This window comes from Bactrocera neohumeralis, chromosome 5 (assembly GCF_024586455.1).
Source record: "Bactrocera neohumeralis isolate Rockhampton chromosome 5, APGP_CSIRO_Bneo_wtdbg2-racon-allhic-juicebox.fasta_v2, whole genome shotgun sequence".
Taxonomy (NCBI): domain Eukaryota; kingdom Metazoa; phylum Arthropoda; class Insecta; order Diptera; family Tephritidae; genus Bactrocera; species Bactrocera neohumeralis.
In genome coordinates, this window is record NC_065922.1 from 31,032,440 (window position 1) to 31,049,340 (window position 16,901).

General features: G+C 36.1%; 1 protein-coding gene across 1 annotated transcript; it reads left to right on the forward strand.

The window, feature by feature from the left end:
* The first annotated feature begins 14,926 nt into the window (after positions 1-14,926).
* On the forward strand, positions 14,927-15,896 carry LOC126759568 (uncharacterized). The gene has a single exon (XM_050474444.1). The coding sequence runs from the start codon at positions 15,262-15,264 to the stop codon at positions 15,685-15,687; it is 426 nt and encodes a 141-aa protein (XP_050330401.1). The 5' UTR covers positions 14,927-15,261; the 3' UTR covers positions 15,688-15,896.
* The last annotated feature ends 1,005 nt before the right edge of the window (positions 15,897-16,901 follow it).

Here is a 16,901-nt window from a genome sequence, read left to right on the forward strand (position 1 = left end):
ACTAATTTGCTTGTACAGTGGCTGATGTTGAAGAAGCTTGAAACGAGACGAGAAACAACACAAAACGTATAAAAACGTACAACAACAGCAACAACTACGACAACAACCACAACAGCAATCGCAACAAAAACATTCGTGGCAATAGCGCTGAGCACAACAAATCCATACATACATATGCACATCACGTCCACACACACACACATACACGCATACAAATCAAGAGACGAAGAGTAGTTGAAACGAAACTCGAAAATTCATACTTACAAATACTTTAGTGCTGGTGTTGTTGTTGGTGTCAGTTTTTCTGTGTTTTGGATTTAGTTGAGCGCAGTCTGTCTGTTGGTACGTACAACATTTGGTCAACATTGTCTCTTATAGGGGTACATTTGTATTCATGCAGACAAGTGTGCGTGTGCCTTTATGTGTGTTAGTGCACGTATGCATACGCTCGAAAGCGCTCAAAAATGCCAAACAACCATATTTCAGCGCTAGAAGCCGCTCAATGGCCGTCGCTGTCAAATAATGGAGGGTGCAATCAGCTGAGTTACATACATACAGGCGCACATGCTCACATACACGTGTATGTAAGCATAACATCTGTCATTCTTTGGCAGTTTTAGCACGATTGCCCACAGAGATTTAGAACTACAGTAAAATATACCCCAAACTAACGTTTTAAGTCGCTCTTCGACGGCCAGCGGCGCTCAGCGCGGCAATTGAGCATGCAAAGTTGCTCACCAATCACACGCTCAATGAGTGAGTGTTTTGTGTAGGCGCTCCAGTATGAGATAAAATAATTTGAAATAAAGTAAATTGGAAAATCACAATACAAGGAAAATACAAGGAAAACAAGGAATCATTAGGAAAGTTAAGATTTAGATTTACAATAAAAAACATTTAAATTAATAAAATATATGTATGTATGTATGTATGTATATTTTGATTAAATTATTTTTTTAAGAAGTTGAGATTCGGATGTTGTCAAGTGTAGAACTGGAGCCGATTGAAAAAAAAAAGAAATTGAATATTCCACGCACTCCAGTTTTTTATGATTATAACCATGGATGCATAAACAGCACGCTTGGTCATCAAATAAAAATCATTTATTTTTTTTTAAAGGTGCTAGGGGAAGTCAGAATTATCAAAAAATTAATGTTTTTTTTTGCATTTTCGCTAAGTGTAATTTCTTAAAAATATTCTCTGAAAATTTCACTTAGATCCAATAATTAGTTTTTGAGTTATTCGACAATTAACAAAGAGAGCTCGGGCACTTCAAAGCGCTAGTGTTTTGAAATTTGAACAGCTTTTAGAATACATAATAAGCTTGGGCCTGATCGAAGGATTTTTTTTTTCAAAATTTTCGATTTTTTAATACTAATTAACTCCTGATTTTTTCCCAAAAATTTAGACAAAATTTTCCTGAGGCCGCCATTTTGTTAATTTTTGAAAAAAAAAATCCTTCGATCATGCCCGAGTTTGTCTATTAATAAAACTTATTTTTTTTGTTCGATTGATTTTAGATGAATCTCCAAGGACTTATGGCTGTCACCGCAAGTACCTTTTTTGGAACTGGGTCTATACAAACAACTATAACTTTGTAAATTATTTTTTGTTTTTTTTTTGAAATTTTCGTGACTTCAAGTCAACACATTCTATAATAATGCCATATTACTACTTTTGTAAAATAACACGATTTAATAGCAAAAACAAAAATACTGAAAGTTCTCATTTTTTCGTGCGTCTGACTACCCCTAACCCCTTAAGTTTGTCACTTACGAATTTAAAGGGCATGCGTTTTATTTCAAAAATTATTCACTTTAATAGTGTTAAAAGACTAAAACAATAAATATTCTATTATCATAAAAAAAAGACGAAAACAGCAATGTCAAATGTCCAGTTTATGGGCATGGACTCAAATACAATTAGCTCCATTTTATTTTTCAGTATATCCAATTACTCAATCCAGTCCATTTCACCATTTATTCAAACAATTGACCCGACGAAAACGCCATGAAACCGTGCACCAGACCATGATACATCCACAGCCGTTTTTCATGGTATTCTTGGTATACCTAGGGCTAAGGGCTTGAACTTGAAGACGACGTACTAATATTTTTCCATCTGTACCAAACCTATTTATATTGCATATTCGTAGCTCCAAAGCATATTTGTGCTGGGTTGTCTCTGTGGGTCTTGCAGTCGAATTTTGATCTGACGTTTCTAAGCAGGAATGTTGGGCTTTGCTCTTCTCTATGGTTTTGTCAACACTAACATCGGTTTTACATGGTCTTCGTTTTGTTTGTATCTAATAGTTGACGCAAGATGGTTCGTTTCTTGTTACATAAAGAACATTATATACCATACCGGGAACCCCATGTAACTCCTTAATTACACAGATCAACAATTTTTTTTTTTCGCATAGGTTTTACATAATATAATATCCTGATTATGTAAGTAAATTGTATGGGAAAAGATGATTACAAATCGAAAATACTGTTGAACTTCTTTAACTCAAATCATCATAATCCACAAAAAAAAATCGAGTTAAAGAGACTTCGAATTAAGGAACGAAAATTTTAATGAAATTTGACTTTTATTGCCAATTCAAGAGTTCGAGCTATGGAAGTTCAACTGCATTTGCTTTTTAAGCAATTAGAGCGATTTTATCATTTGTGATTTTCGTACCCAAGGCCAACATTATGCCTTCGAATACACTCCCAATTCGTTCTGGAAGCTGAACCATAAATACCATGTGTCAACAACTCTGCCGGTTTCAGCGATTTAATAAAACTTAAATCTACGAAAATATAAAGCAGAGTTATTGGTATCGCGATTAATGCAATGATATTTATTGAGTTTTAATGTTCGAATACCCCATCAAAGAAAACGACGTGAAAACATTTTCCTGCTTCTTCAGTAAGTAAGATGTAATCTGTATTTGTCACGTCCTAAAAAGTTTATTTGAAGAAATTAGTATTCCTTGTCATACAACTGGATTGAAAGCGCAATAAAAAGTTTAAAAGCTGTGTTACTACACAATGGGAACAAATTTCCATCTAATCCATTGGCACAATCAGCATATCTCAAACAATATTACGACACTAAATACATATATGGAAAACAAATGGAATGTTATTGGATACTTCAAGAAGGTTCAATAGGGGTATACTAAATCCTCCTGCTATCTTTCCTTGCGGAATAGTAGGAATGATGCTGCTCACTACAGCTTAAAATATTGGCCGGTACGAGCGGATTACGACGTGGGAAATACAATATTAAATGGGAAGCAATTGCCGATCCCAAAACTTTAATACCGCCGCCATTGCATATTAAATTGGCTCTTATTACACAATTTGTAAAAGTTCTTCGGATACATGAAGCTTTCATATATTTAAAGTATTTTTTCCAAAGCTTTAAGAGGTGAAAATATATCCGGAAATCTTTGTATGCTCTGAAATAAAAAAAATTATGGATTGAAACAGTTTTAAGGCGGTAGTGCATGGTGTTCCTTGGAACTCTTAAAAAAATTATAAAAAATCACGCTATATAATCTTTTAGTTAAACGCACGATAACAAAATATTACTTAAAAAATAAATTTTAAATTATAATAGTTAATTAATTGGTGCTATAAGTTTTAATCCAAAATTGTAAATAAAAATTTTTTATTTAAGTTAATTATTGAATAGTTAAAATCGAATAAAATTAAGCATTAACTGAAAAATTAATTATATAAAGCTTACTTAAGATGCAATAAACGTATAGAAAGACTTAAAGATATCCTTAAAATTCGTCATTAAAATTATTGGATTTACGACTAACTCGCTGAATTACAATTTAAATCGTTTACATTCCTGTTATCACCTTACTTGGACATAAACTAAGCTGTTGTAAAGAAAGAAAGCCGGTTGCCCTTGTTTGACTAGGCTAAAATTGCTAACAATATATTTTTCTCACTGACATACATTTATCGTTTTCCAATTCGCTTCGCCAGTGCTGCTGATATTTCCTTGTTTTATTTTTTTGGTATTTTTTTTGTCTGGAGTTACTAACAAATAAAATGCAAAATATTGGAAATGCTCGAAGGCAGGTTTTAAATTACTGTTATGTCAAAGTTGAAGTCACTTTAACGACCACACATTTTACTGATATAGCCATGCGCATGCGTATGTACATACGCACATGCATGTAAAGTCAATAGCTATATTTGTATTTGTGTTTTGATTTTGCCTGCACTTGCATTTGCTTCTTTGTTTTTCTGCTGATTTACTACCGTCTTTTTATTGTATTTTTATCTCTTCTTTTGTTTTTCGTATTCTTTTTATTTGTTGTTGCGTACGTCATTTGCCTCTTTATTTTGCTTTATTGTTGTTGTGCCTTTCACTACGACTTTTAACACTAGCGGTATCTCTGGTAGTTGCGTTCGTTGAAATGCTGAGCGTCGCATGCAACGAAACACGCACACATCACTCAGCGGCGCCGCTGCAATTGAGCTACTCAACTCATTTTACTGCATGCATGACCACGTGTGATCTCCGCCGATATGCATTTATCCATTACTCAGCCTTGTTTGTGGGTTTATCCTCACGTGTCGACATGCTGCGGCGCACGTATGCATTTTAGGTGCAAAGGACAATGCGTCTGCTGCTGATTGAGAACTACAGGCACACACATGTGCATATTTGTCGCTCTTTTAAGGGGTTGCTGTACCTAAATGGGAGGCTACGATCAATCATTTCAATTTAGACTTTAGTTTTGTTACAAAATGTGGCAGATGACCAATTTCCGGACGTTAGTCAGCAATTTATAAGGTAAAAGGAATCTCTCCTGGGTCTTACATTAGTCGATCTTTACTGTGCTCCGGGCTTACTGCATTATGCACCTATTTTTTATATAAGCGCACATGCATATGTACATATACATATAATATGAATGCGGAAGTGACTGGCTTTTATTGGAAAATCTTCATTAGCAGTTCTTATTTCGGAAATGAATAATGCAATATTTAAATCTATATATGTATATATATATATCAATGAATGTTTGTCTGTATGTCCTTTGCAGAATCGTAACGTGATGATCTTTGGTAAAGTTGTCTTGCATGAACCAAAGAAGGTTTCTGAGTTGGTACCACCAATTTTTCACAGATAGCGTCACTACCATTCTAATGTAAATTGTGAAATTCATGATCGGCTTACATTGAATAGACAATAGGTGTGTTTTTTCTCCGCATATGACAGGTCAATTGAAAATTTCCAGGTCTACCATCACATTTTTTGGCAAAATTCGTTTTTTTTTTATTCAGCATATGATGATTATACGAGTAGCAACCCTCGAACTTCTCGTTACCTTTTTGTGGTAATATTTGTCCTTTGCCCTACAAAATAGAACACAGTTTCGGCGATTACTTCTTCATTCGATGAAAATTTCTTTTCAGCGAGCATTCTTTTGAGATCTGAGAATAGGAAATAGTGATTAGGTGTCAGGTCTGGAGAATACGGAGCATGCAAAAACAATTCGAAGCCATAGATTGGATCGAATTTTGCTATCGTTTTCACGGACTTTTAACAAAGTCCATTCATTGTCTTGGTGAGACAGTCCTTTCTTTTCCTTCCAATGCGGCCAATTTTCGGCGATTTTGTCCTTCAAATGGTCCAACATCGCTATGTATTAGTCGCTGTTGATGGTTCTTGCTTTTTCAGGTGATCACTAAAAATTATTCCATGCGCATCCTAAAATACAGATGCCATAATCTTGCCGGCCGACGGTTGAATTTTTCCACGCTTTTGAGCGGGTTCACTCGGATGACTGTCGTTGGACTCCGAAGCCACATATCCACGCAAAAACTCGGGCTTAATACGCTTGAACATTCCCAAACACTGCGCAAAGTCATCAACTTTTCGTTTTTTTTTTTTGAAAGTGAGCTCGCACGGCACCCACTTTGCACAGAATTTCTCATACCCAAATATTCGTGAATGATATGTTATACACGTTCGGTTTTATTATTTTTATTTTTTTTGTGGTCTTTTTTAGATGTTTTCGTTAGTAACCACATCTTTTGGGCGCCCACTGCGTTCACCGTCTTCAGTGCTCATTTCACCGTGCCTAAATTTACCTTACCAATCTTTGATGATTGATTTTCCTGGGGTAGAGTCCGAATAATGTTGATCAATCCAAACCTTAGCGTCAACTGTATCTAACTAAAAATCATATGGATTTAATTTTAGTATCGCTATTGACCTGCTATATATTATAAAACAAAATGTGATGTGATTGGTTTCTTCGACAAAGTGTGTTGTTCAAGCTCCTTCTTTTTGATTATGTACATTTTGTATGAAAGCCTTTTAGCTTTGTGTTACCAGAGACTCACATTAAATTTTAGTTTGTAAAACTTGGCGAATTCCAAATGCTCAGCGTGAATATAGAATTTAATTTAAGTCCCGTTATTTTTATTATTTTAACGCGCGTTTGGTATTGTGTAAGCTCGCATTTATTTTTATCTTTTGCAAGTTGTGCAGGTGTAAAGTTGCCCATAGGCAACTTCCTATATCTAGCATATCAGGACACAAAGAACTTCGACATTTGGATCATAATTGCATTACGACTAACACAAATGTCCTCAATTATTTTTAAGCTGCTCCTATTTTAATTCGGACATGAGTGTTCAAAAGTATGTATATACTAGTTTCCATGAAAAGTTATTCAATACTGTATATTGGAGTTTCGTGTAGTCGCGACTTGCCGGGATGTGAAGGATACATTTATAATATTGTTCAACTGCAACTGCAGAAAAATTACTCTGCCGTCAAATATTTCACTTAATTTTTAAAATAAATTTTAAATTGATAGGTCTAAAATATTCAGAAAGGGTTGGATATCCCAGATCCCATGGCCGATCTCCAACAAGTGCTTCAGAAAAACGTGTTTGGCGATGAGAAAGTTTTTCTCAAAAATGTGTTATTACAATTGATTTGGACAGATAATAATCGAAGGATTTGAAATAATTTTTATATTTGATAAAATGGTGGCTTCCCAAAAAAATATCTTTTTGTGAATAAATTTAAACTTCTTAAAAATCGTACTACCTTTTACATTATCTGAAAAGTTGTATATGTTCAAAAGTCGTTCCAAAGAAAACTCACCGACTGTAAAAGTATCGGCAAGAAGGCAGTTCTTTTCGTGCTGTCAAAAGCAGTTTTGAAATCGACGAAGAGGTGGTGGGTGTCGATCCTCTTTTCATGGGCCTTTTCCAAGATTTGGCGCTTGGTGAATATCTGGTCAGTTTATGATTTTCCGGCCTAAAGCCATACTGATAAGGTACAATTAGTTTCTTGACGGTGAGCTTTAATCGTTCACATAACACCCTCGATAAAACCTTAATACTCGTAAAAATATCCAGAGAATTTCCACAAGATATATTCCAAAATCACTCAAAAAAGCACTCAATGCCACTTCACAACATACTCCACTTTCCAGCATGGCATGTTGCACACTAAGTTGCAGGAACCGTGTCTATGCCACAATGCAAGTCAGCCCGTCGCTTCAATAACAGCTGCAAGAGAGCTGCGAAAATTAATAAAAATAAAGGAGTGATAGTCTGCTGTGGGCACGGCGGCAAATGCAATAATCAAGAATTAAGAAGATGCATGAATGAGCATATTGAGCATAAAATGAATTATAAGAGCAACAACAACACCATTAGCAGTAATATTCATATATGCTGACAGCGGAAGTGGGGGGCAACATACATATGTATGTACATATGCAGACGCACATGAGCATGAGCATGGCTATGCTATAAGCATATTTATACATACACACATACTTATTATAAACCAACTAACATGCCACATGCAATGTAGTAGCAGCAGCAGACACAGCACGCAGACGCAAAACCAGACAGAAGAACAGACGCACAGGACGTAGAACCAAACCACAAAACAAAGCGAACGAACAAACCGGCTGCTGTGGACCCTATATTTGTATGAAGTCATATTTGTTCATGTGCTTGCGCTTGTCGGCATGTGTGTCCAGCTGCATTTGAAGTTCTTCCTCGCATCAACAAAATCATAATATCTTATATATTGGATAATAAAAGCAATTATATGAAATATGCACTCAAATTCATAACTCAGCGAACAGTGGCGTGGCATTCAGAAACTTTAAATTTTATAAAAAGTGAGCAGCAAAGTTGCAATGCCAACGCTTGCAACATAACCTCACACACACGAGAGTACACACAGTGTCGACGAGGAAAATAAAAACCAAAAGCGATTGAGTGGAAAACAGGAAAAACAAGATGCACCCACGGCCAATTGCATTAACAGCAATAACAGCAGCATCATCAACATATCAACAACAACAAAAAAACATGGCGGCAATTGCAGACACCCGCCAAACTCTCAAGTTGCAAGTTATTTCTCGGAAAAATCCTTATGAACGATGGATGCTGCACGCGCACAAGTGACAACGAATGCCAGCGCTTTCGTGGTATATATGTATGCTACATGTTCTATAGGTACATACATATTTATCTATAGTACGTATATGTAGTTAGAAGCACAAGTTTCTTGTTTGTAAATACCCGCACAGATATACCCACATACTTATGTGTATATATAAATATGTACAGCGGCGTATGCTTTTAAAAATCGAACCAAGAAAACTTGTACGTACTGTTCTTTCAGATAGTTTATTGAACTCAAGAACAGAGCCGACTACACGATCTGTCTGCTACAGTGCCCGTGTAACGAAGTGGGCAACGCAGCTTGCATTCAATTTGTGAAAAAAGCTGCCAGTAGTTTTCATGAAATGATCACTGAAAGACATTTTTTTTTCAATTAATATTTTTAGCGAGCTTTTCTTTAGATTAAAGACCACTGTGATGTATGAGATAGAGATGCTCATTACAAAGAACTCGGGTGCGTTGCCAGTAATAACACAATATATTGGGTAGTCGAAAAAGTCTTTTCGCATTTCAAATCAAACTTCAACTAATTTTTTTTATTTATAATGAACTTTAATAAACCAAATATGTACCATTTTGGATGACCACTTTTTGGCATTTTTCCGCTAGAGACATTATTTCATCGGTGTAAAACTTTTCTGGTTTCTCGGCGAAAAACTGCCACAAGTAATTTTCATAGGCTTCTCTTGAAGCCAACTTCACTCTATTAAGGGAGTTCTGCATTGACCGAAACAAATGGTAGTCCGATGGTGCAAGGTCAGAACTATATGGCATATGCATCAAAACTTCCCAGCCAAGCTCTCCCAGTTTTTGCCGAGTCATGAAAAATGTGTGTAGTCTAGCGTTGACCTGATGGAAGACGAAGCCCTTTCTGTTGATCAGTTCTGACCATTTTTTTCGATTGCTTGTTTAATCTCATCAGTTGTTGACAGTAAAATGTAGAATCAATCGTTCGATCAGGCTGAAGCAGCTGAAAGTGGATGATTCTTTTCCAATCCCACCAAACACTCAGCGTAACCTTTCGAGGCGTCAATCCTGGCATTGCGATCATTTGTTGAGCTTCACTACGCTTGGACCATGATATTTTTCGCACATTATTGTCGTATTTGATCCACTTTTCGTCTCCTGGTACCATTCGCTTCAGAAATGGTTCGATTTCATTTCGTTTCAGCAAAGAATCGCAGATGTTAATTCGGTTCATTAAATTTTTCACAGACATCGAGCTTCTATTTGTAGCCAGCTTTTTTCAAATGAATCAAAACCGTTTGATGATAGATGTTAAGTTTCTTAGCGATGTCCTGGTTGCTTACGTGACGGTCCTGGTCAAGCTTTTCTATAATTTCATCGACTTATGGAACTGTTCTGCTTTTTTATCATACCTTGCAGAAAATTAGTTCAATTTATTTTTCTGTCTTTGTCTATGTTCTTCAAACAAAATGATTTCACCTACGACCCAACAGGGCGGTAGATGTCTTCTAACGTAGGCGCAATTGAGTTGCGCTTTTTCCATGTAGAAATACTTTAATTTTTGAGAATCGACAAAAAGTATTTATATTTTCTAAGAAAATTGCGTTTTGGAAAATTATTTTTGATATGCAAAATTATTTAAAATGCGGGTTGACGTACGAAGTAACCTTGAAATTAAAAATTATTCCCGAATTTACTGTGACCAACCCCAGTGCTTTTGAAAATTGTAATTTCACTTACATTTCTCTCAGTGTACTTCTGCTAAAAACTAGTGTATATATGCTTGAAAGCTAAAGTTTTAGCACTTCTTTTAAAAAGCAAATGTTTTACTATTTTCAGTCGTTAAAGCAAACATTACAACACCAAACTGCTGGTATTTTCAATTGATAGAGTTTAATGTTGTCTTGCATTTGACGAGAAATACAATATCAAAACAAACCCAGTCGTGCGTTAAAAAAGACGCATTGGTTTGGTCTGTTTCGCTCCAAAAAATGTGTTGTAATAAATAAGCGACCAAAACAGAAACGCAATCGATAAATAGCAATATACAGAAGAAAGAATCTTTATGCTGGTTGCTGTTGTGAAAAACCATTAGCATTCAACAGTTGTCTGGCGTCGAGTTAGGTCTGTTATTTCTTTCTGGCTTCGTTAGCCAACAATGTCATTGCAGTCACGTATCACGAATAGTTTGGAAAATAAATAAAATAATAGATTTAGAGAAGAAAAGAGGTGGGAATGTAGTTTTACCGGTTGCAAGTCTTTCCCTTACTTTTCTCTCTACTCGTTGTTACGCCTTGGGCTAAGACCAACACTTACAAAAAGGTACAAAGTCTTCGGTGCATGTATACACTGTACGTATGTAGTATTAATGTTAGTTTGACAAAGCCATTTAAGTACAACAGGTCCCAAAAGTCTGCTGCTTGTATGTGGCAGCAACAAGTTGCCAAATATTGCCAACAGCCAGCAGAAGCAGTTGTTCAGCCGGCAGATACATACAACAGGCTCAACTTTTGTCTGCATTCTTACGTTCTTTAAACGTTCGTACGTATGTATATTAGGATTTTTTTTTGAAGTATTAATTTTTTTCAGTCCCATCACGAAATTTTCTTGGAAATACCCTAAAAAAATTCCCTGAAAATTTTAGCCCTTAATATTAACATTAAGAACTGGACTTAGGCTAGTAAAAATTTTCCATAGAAAATACACTACAATCGTGATTTTTTATCTTTAAATTCCTACAGATTAGAGTTACTTTATGGCATCGCTTTGACTGTAGATGCATATTTCTCAGAATTGTTCACTCTACAAAAGTGCCCAGTGCAACAAAGTCGTAACTCACACCGGCGAGGTAGTACGGGGCTCTAAACCTGATTTTTCCACGAAATTCGCATTTTTTTTGTATATACATATCTCGTAAATGACAAGAGCTATAGAAAAAATGTTCATGACAAACTTGTAGTAGATTTTATTTGCTACAAAAAAGATCCGCTCTCAAAATCGCTGTCACTAATACTTCTCGAGATATTTGGCTTTTTATGTAAGTCTATATGGAATTTTCATAGATTTTTTATTACATACCAGCTGTGAAAATTCAGCTCAGCTTCGGAGATTTTTGTTTTATCTTTGACTGAAAATGGGTTCCACGGCGCAGCAGTTTTAGTTTGGGGAATAAGAAGAAATCACACGGCGCCAAGTCTGGTGAGTACGTTGGTTGATCGATGGTATTCATTGCGTTTTCGACTTTAAATTCGGTCACAATCGTAGCTCGATGCGATGGTACATTATCATCATGTAAAATCCATGAATTATTTTTCCACAACTTCCGGCCGTTTTCGACGGATGTTCTCACGCAAATGCCTCAATACGGCTTGTTGACCCTCTCTCCCTCTTGAACAAATTTATAATGACTATGTGTTTTTTTTTAGGTTTTGGCTCGTTTTGTTTTTCGATGAATGTTGTCTTATTGGCAGTTAAAATGTTCTTCATGAATGTGGGAACGGAATTCCCATGATCAAGCATGTCCAAAGAGAACTGTTTACGATACTCTTTTTGAAAAAAATTTAATCAGTATGAGTCGAGCAAGAATACAATTCATACCCAAAATGTCCAACAAAATCATTCAAACGGACTCACGAGAGATGTCGAGTTCTCTTGTTTTCACTCTAACACTTGCCTGTTGATTTTCAAGCACCATATCCTTCACTTTTTTAATATTTTCATGAGTTGAAGAGGTTGAATGACTGAAATTCCCGAAATTTGATTAGAAATACAAAATTTGAGATAAATTCTTGTTCGATATTTTTATCCATTGTAAAAATCAATACTGAGGGGTACCGACTTAAGCAGCTGCTGTAAACAAACTGTTTGACAAATCGCGCTCAAATTTTGTACAGTAATTAAGGATAGTCCTGTTATCTTAGCAAAATACATTTTTTTGATCCATCCATCCATTATCATCTTTCCAGCTACTTTTTTGTCACATTGTATATTAAAGTTTTGTTTAGTACTCAAAACTGCTGATTAAAGCGATGGCCGCGAGTTGACACACAAGATCAGGTATTAAACCTAGACATCCTAGTTATTTTCATTATATGTGACCTGGTCTACGAAAAGGGAGCTAACGTGCGAAAACTAGTTTTCTGAGAAACAGCTGTTACATCTCATCTTCCATCCGAATCAACTAAAAAGTGAAAATTGATTTTTTGACACCTCAGCCCCTTTCCGTAGACCAGGTCACATATATAATATTTTACATATATGAAGTATTTTCATGATAGAAATTCCCTTAGGGTCTAACTTATGTTAAAGGTATGCTACAGTAACCAACAGCTAAGGGGGGTTGTTAACATAGAAATTTTATAAACTAGGTTAAATATTATGGAATTTTAAAAAAATTCTCAAGAAGTATTTCATAAAATTTTTCGATGTTATTATATTATTAACCGAGAAGGATGGACGACTCGTATGAAGCAAGCTTTCGATGACTTCACGACCGTTACTGAACACTTTGTGCCACTTAAATGCTTGTGTTATGATAAAGTTGATTCCTTCTACAATTTCTTCAAGGTTTCGCAGTTTAGTTAAAAAAGTTTTTACAGAAGGAATTGAGATAAGACGGTATCCTTTCCAGTATATCATTCTTTGAAGTTAGTCCTTATAATTATGGAGACTTTTTGTTTTATTAATAATTATAATATATTTTATGTAAAAGGTGATCCATTTCGAGGTTTCCTACTTTTTTAAAGAAAAAACACAGAAACTTCAAATTCACTGGGAAGTGGTTATTATCATTCAAAAGTACATTATACGAGTATGGCATTTATTGTTTGAAGATTATCTCTTTCAAATGTTTGGCAATAAAACCTTTTTCAAGCTGCTTTAAGCGCATATAAGTATAAGTAATAGCTTACTAGAATTCTTACTAGAATAACTTGGTATGCCTCTGCTTTAATGAAGTTGTTGCCAATTTATAGTATCGCTGATACATCAAAGAGTTTACGTATTTATATGCCAATTATGGTTAAGATGACCGTGTTAGAAATGATTACACAAAAGGTATGTAAACATGTTCTTCACCGTGCTTTGGTTACTTGATTGGTTTAATGAGGGTTACCATTTAGCTCAGATTTCCTCAAGTGTTTAAAGAAGCTTTTAATTGGTAATACAGGCATCGATTTCTCTAATGATTACATTTAGTTCTAAGACTTAAGTTAAATTTTTCAAGGACTGACTTTTCTTATTTTCAACTGCCACTTGCAAGTATTGTAGTTCACTGCTTTTAAATGCCGCAATCCTTTTTCTCGGATACAGAACCTTTACCGATGTCAGCATTGAAATCCAAAGTAAGACTTGTGGTAAATTTAAAACAGAGAGCAGAGCTTATTTCATGTAATCATAATATACGGTAGAGGAGTAGAAAATATGAGAAGAATCGACAAAAATCATTAAGAAGGTTAGTAAAAATACATAGAGGTTGAGCACCAGCTCCATTACGAGAGATCATTGAGATCGAAATTACTATTTTCTTTCAACTATTTCTTAATATGTAGACAAAATCGGCAGTATTTGATCTGGAAATTGAGTATACATGACACGAACTGCCTGACATAACTGTTACTAACGCAGATCAAACCGTTTTGTTAAATTTATTAGGATAAAAATGAAAAAGTTAGTGCTGTTCTTATAGGGCAGTAACCCTTTCGCTCAAGCTGGTGAAATTAGCAATACATAAAAGCTACTAGAGGCAACCAGTACTCAGTAATTGGACCCATAATGTTGTATAATCCACTCTTAATATGAAAATGAAGAGGTGGAGGAATATACTGAAGGTACTGTATATAGGTAGGCAGAGTGGGTGTCTAACGATGGCATTTAGGAGATCTATTGTATCGTATCGAGTTACCAACTGATTAACTGATAATAGATAATCCTCTCACTATAAATGTCTTCAGAAAATTTAACAAACCGCATCAATGATCTTAAAATCATAACAGTTCTCTACAGAAACCACTACATCTTGTAAGTTTAAATAAAAAGAAGATTTTAAACGAAAATCGGTTGTATTAGACATTCGCAGCAACACTGTTATGGACACCGCTTTTAGTGCCGCTAGACCAGCTAATTCTTTTCAATGCTAAACACTAGAAGTTAGTAAGGGAGAGCAGCGAGCGCATGCTAGTTTCTAGCCGCCTATCACACACACAACGATAGCACGGTGCACTCGTATATACCGCTAAGTCGCTCCGAGCAAAGTTGGCAAGCGGCGTTGAGTGGTTTGGTGGTCACAGCGAAGCACAGAGTGAGAGCCATGTTTTTACATTGACCCAAATGCATGTGTTTGGCAAGAGAGTAAAGTCATGTGAAATGCACACAAACACAAATGAGCCAATCTGGAACCAAATAAAGTGACGTTAAGTCAGGCTGAGGGAGACCGAGTTTGGTAGGGAGTCGGTCGTATGGTTGGTTGGCCAGCATGTGAATGTAGGTGAAAAGCAAACTGCCAGAAACGTCAGTTTCCAATTGACATTTGTCGGTTTTACTCTGTGTTTTCATTTACTTTTGACGTTTTGAGGTTTGCTATTGACGTTTTCTATGGTCATCGCCGTGCCCATTGCGTCCATCATTTGCGCGAGTTGTGTGTGTTGCTTTGTGAGCCGAGCCAAGCTGTGCAGTTTTGTTTATTCCAAAGTTTCGTAATAATTTTTGTCTTATTTATTGTTGTGCAGTGCTTAGTTAATTACTTAAAATTTATTATTCGAGCTGCCGTTGACCTTTGCTTGCTTTACGCGCTAGTGCTATAAAATTCACAAACAAAAACAAAACCAACAAAATGTGTTCAATTAAAATCGTGGTACAAATTTTACTAATCTGCGTCGCGTTAAGTGGCACGGCGTTGGCTATAAATTGCTATGTCTGCGACGCCTCTGACACCAAAACACCCTTCCAGTGTGGTGAATGGTTCGAGCGCTTCGACGATCCCGATATTCAGCCACAGAACTGTTCCAATGTGCACGAGGCAAAGTATTGCATTAAGCACATTGGACGTTACGAGGGTGGCATCGGTGCGAAACGCTTCTGCTCTTCCAAGGATTTGGGCAACTACTGTGATTATGTGAAGAACAAAGGTGATCGCATGGATTATCGCTCCTGCATCTTTACCTGCGACACGGATGGCTGCAATGCAGCGGGTGGCATGAGACCGTGGTTAGCTGTAATCGTCGGGACTTTACTTTTGGCCAGATTTTGGCATTGCTGAGTAAGCTGGCGCTAAGCTATGCGCATGAGTAACTCGAAATATTTAGTTTTAAGCTTCATAGTTCCACATCTTTGTAATTAGCTATTTTATAATTAATTTTTGGTCTGTAAGAAAGTGCCTTCTATTTTTCAAGTCTTACGTACAATTAGTTTACAGTAAACAAAAATTTATACTTAAATTTGTTTTAAATAAAATGTTTACTCATGAAATTTTTTGTGTATTATTTTTACTATATTTTATCTTCTTCTTCGCTTAGTTGTACACGCCTAGATTTACTTAGCTCTCTTGTAACTCCCGCTCAGTGACGTCATGTCAATGTAAGGCTTGTAGTTCTGTGTAAGGCGTGCGTTTTGACTTAAGCCGGGTTTACTCAATCACTCAACCACTGTGCCGCTCTTCAGCTCACTCTCTTAGCCAGCTCAGTGTGTGGTTTGTCGGTACTCAGTTTCTTTCTCTTCGTCACTTCTAAATCTTTATCATTACACTTGTATTATGAATTGGTTGTTATAAAAATGCTAAAACTTTGTAACTATCAGAGATGCTTTTGCTGACTTTAGGTTTCTCAATTGACGCAATCTTTAATTATTTGAACGTTTGACCTCGAGCGGATTGTTGATTGCTGCTTTAATTGGCTCATGCTTGTGCCCTTTATTATACTATAGAATGTTCTTTACGAAAAATACGAAAAACAGGGTGTTGCACTGCTATATGAAGATTGTATTTCTTTTTGTTTAAAATTAGCGGTAGAATTCTATTATGAAGTTGTTTTATATCGAGGTTTTCGATTTCTTTTGCATGGCCATCATGGGCACGCTTGAAGAAGCCTCGATGGTTTTCAAGTATAAATCGGCCGATACTCCTGCAATTTCAGGTTCGATATTCGTACAAAATTCATCAATCGTCGCTGTCTTGTTAACTACACTATAGACTTGACGTAGCGCCACAGAAAATAGTCTAATGGCGTCAAATCGCACGACCGAAGAGGTCAATTGAGTGGGCCATTTCGTGAGATAACACGCTAACCAAACTTGGTTTTTAATAAATCGATTGTGACATTCGCTGCGTGGCTTGTGGCGCTGTTCTGATGGAAACACATATTGTCCAAGTCTATATCATCCAATTCGGGCCAAAAATACAATATTCGGTTATAAGTGAGCGGTAACGATTCCCATTCAGATTAACTTGCTGGTCTTGATCATCACGGAATACGGTCC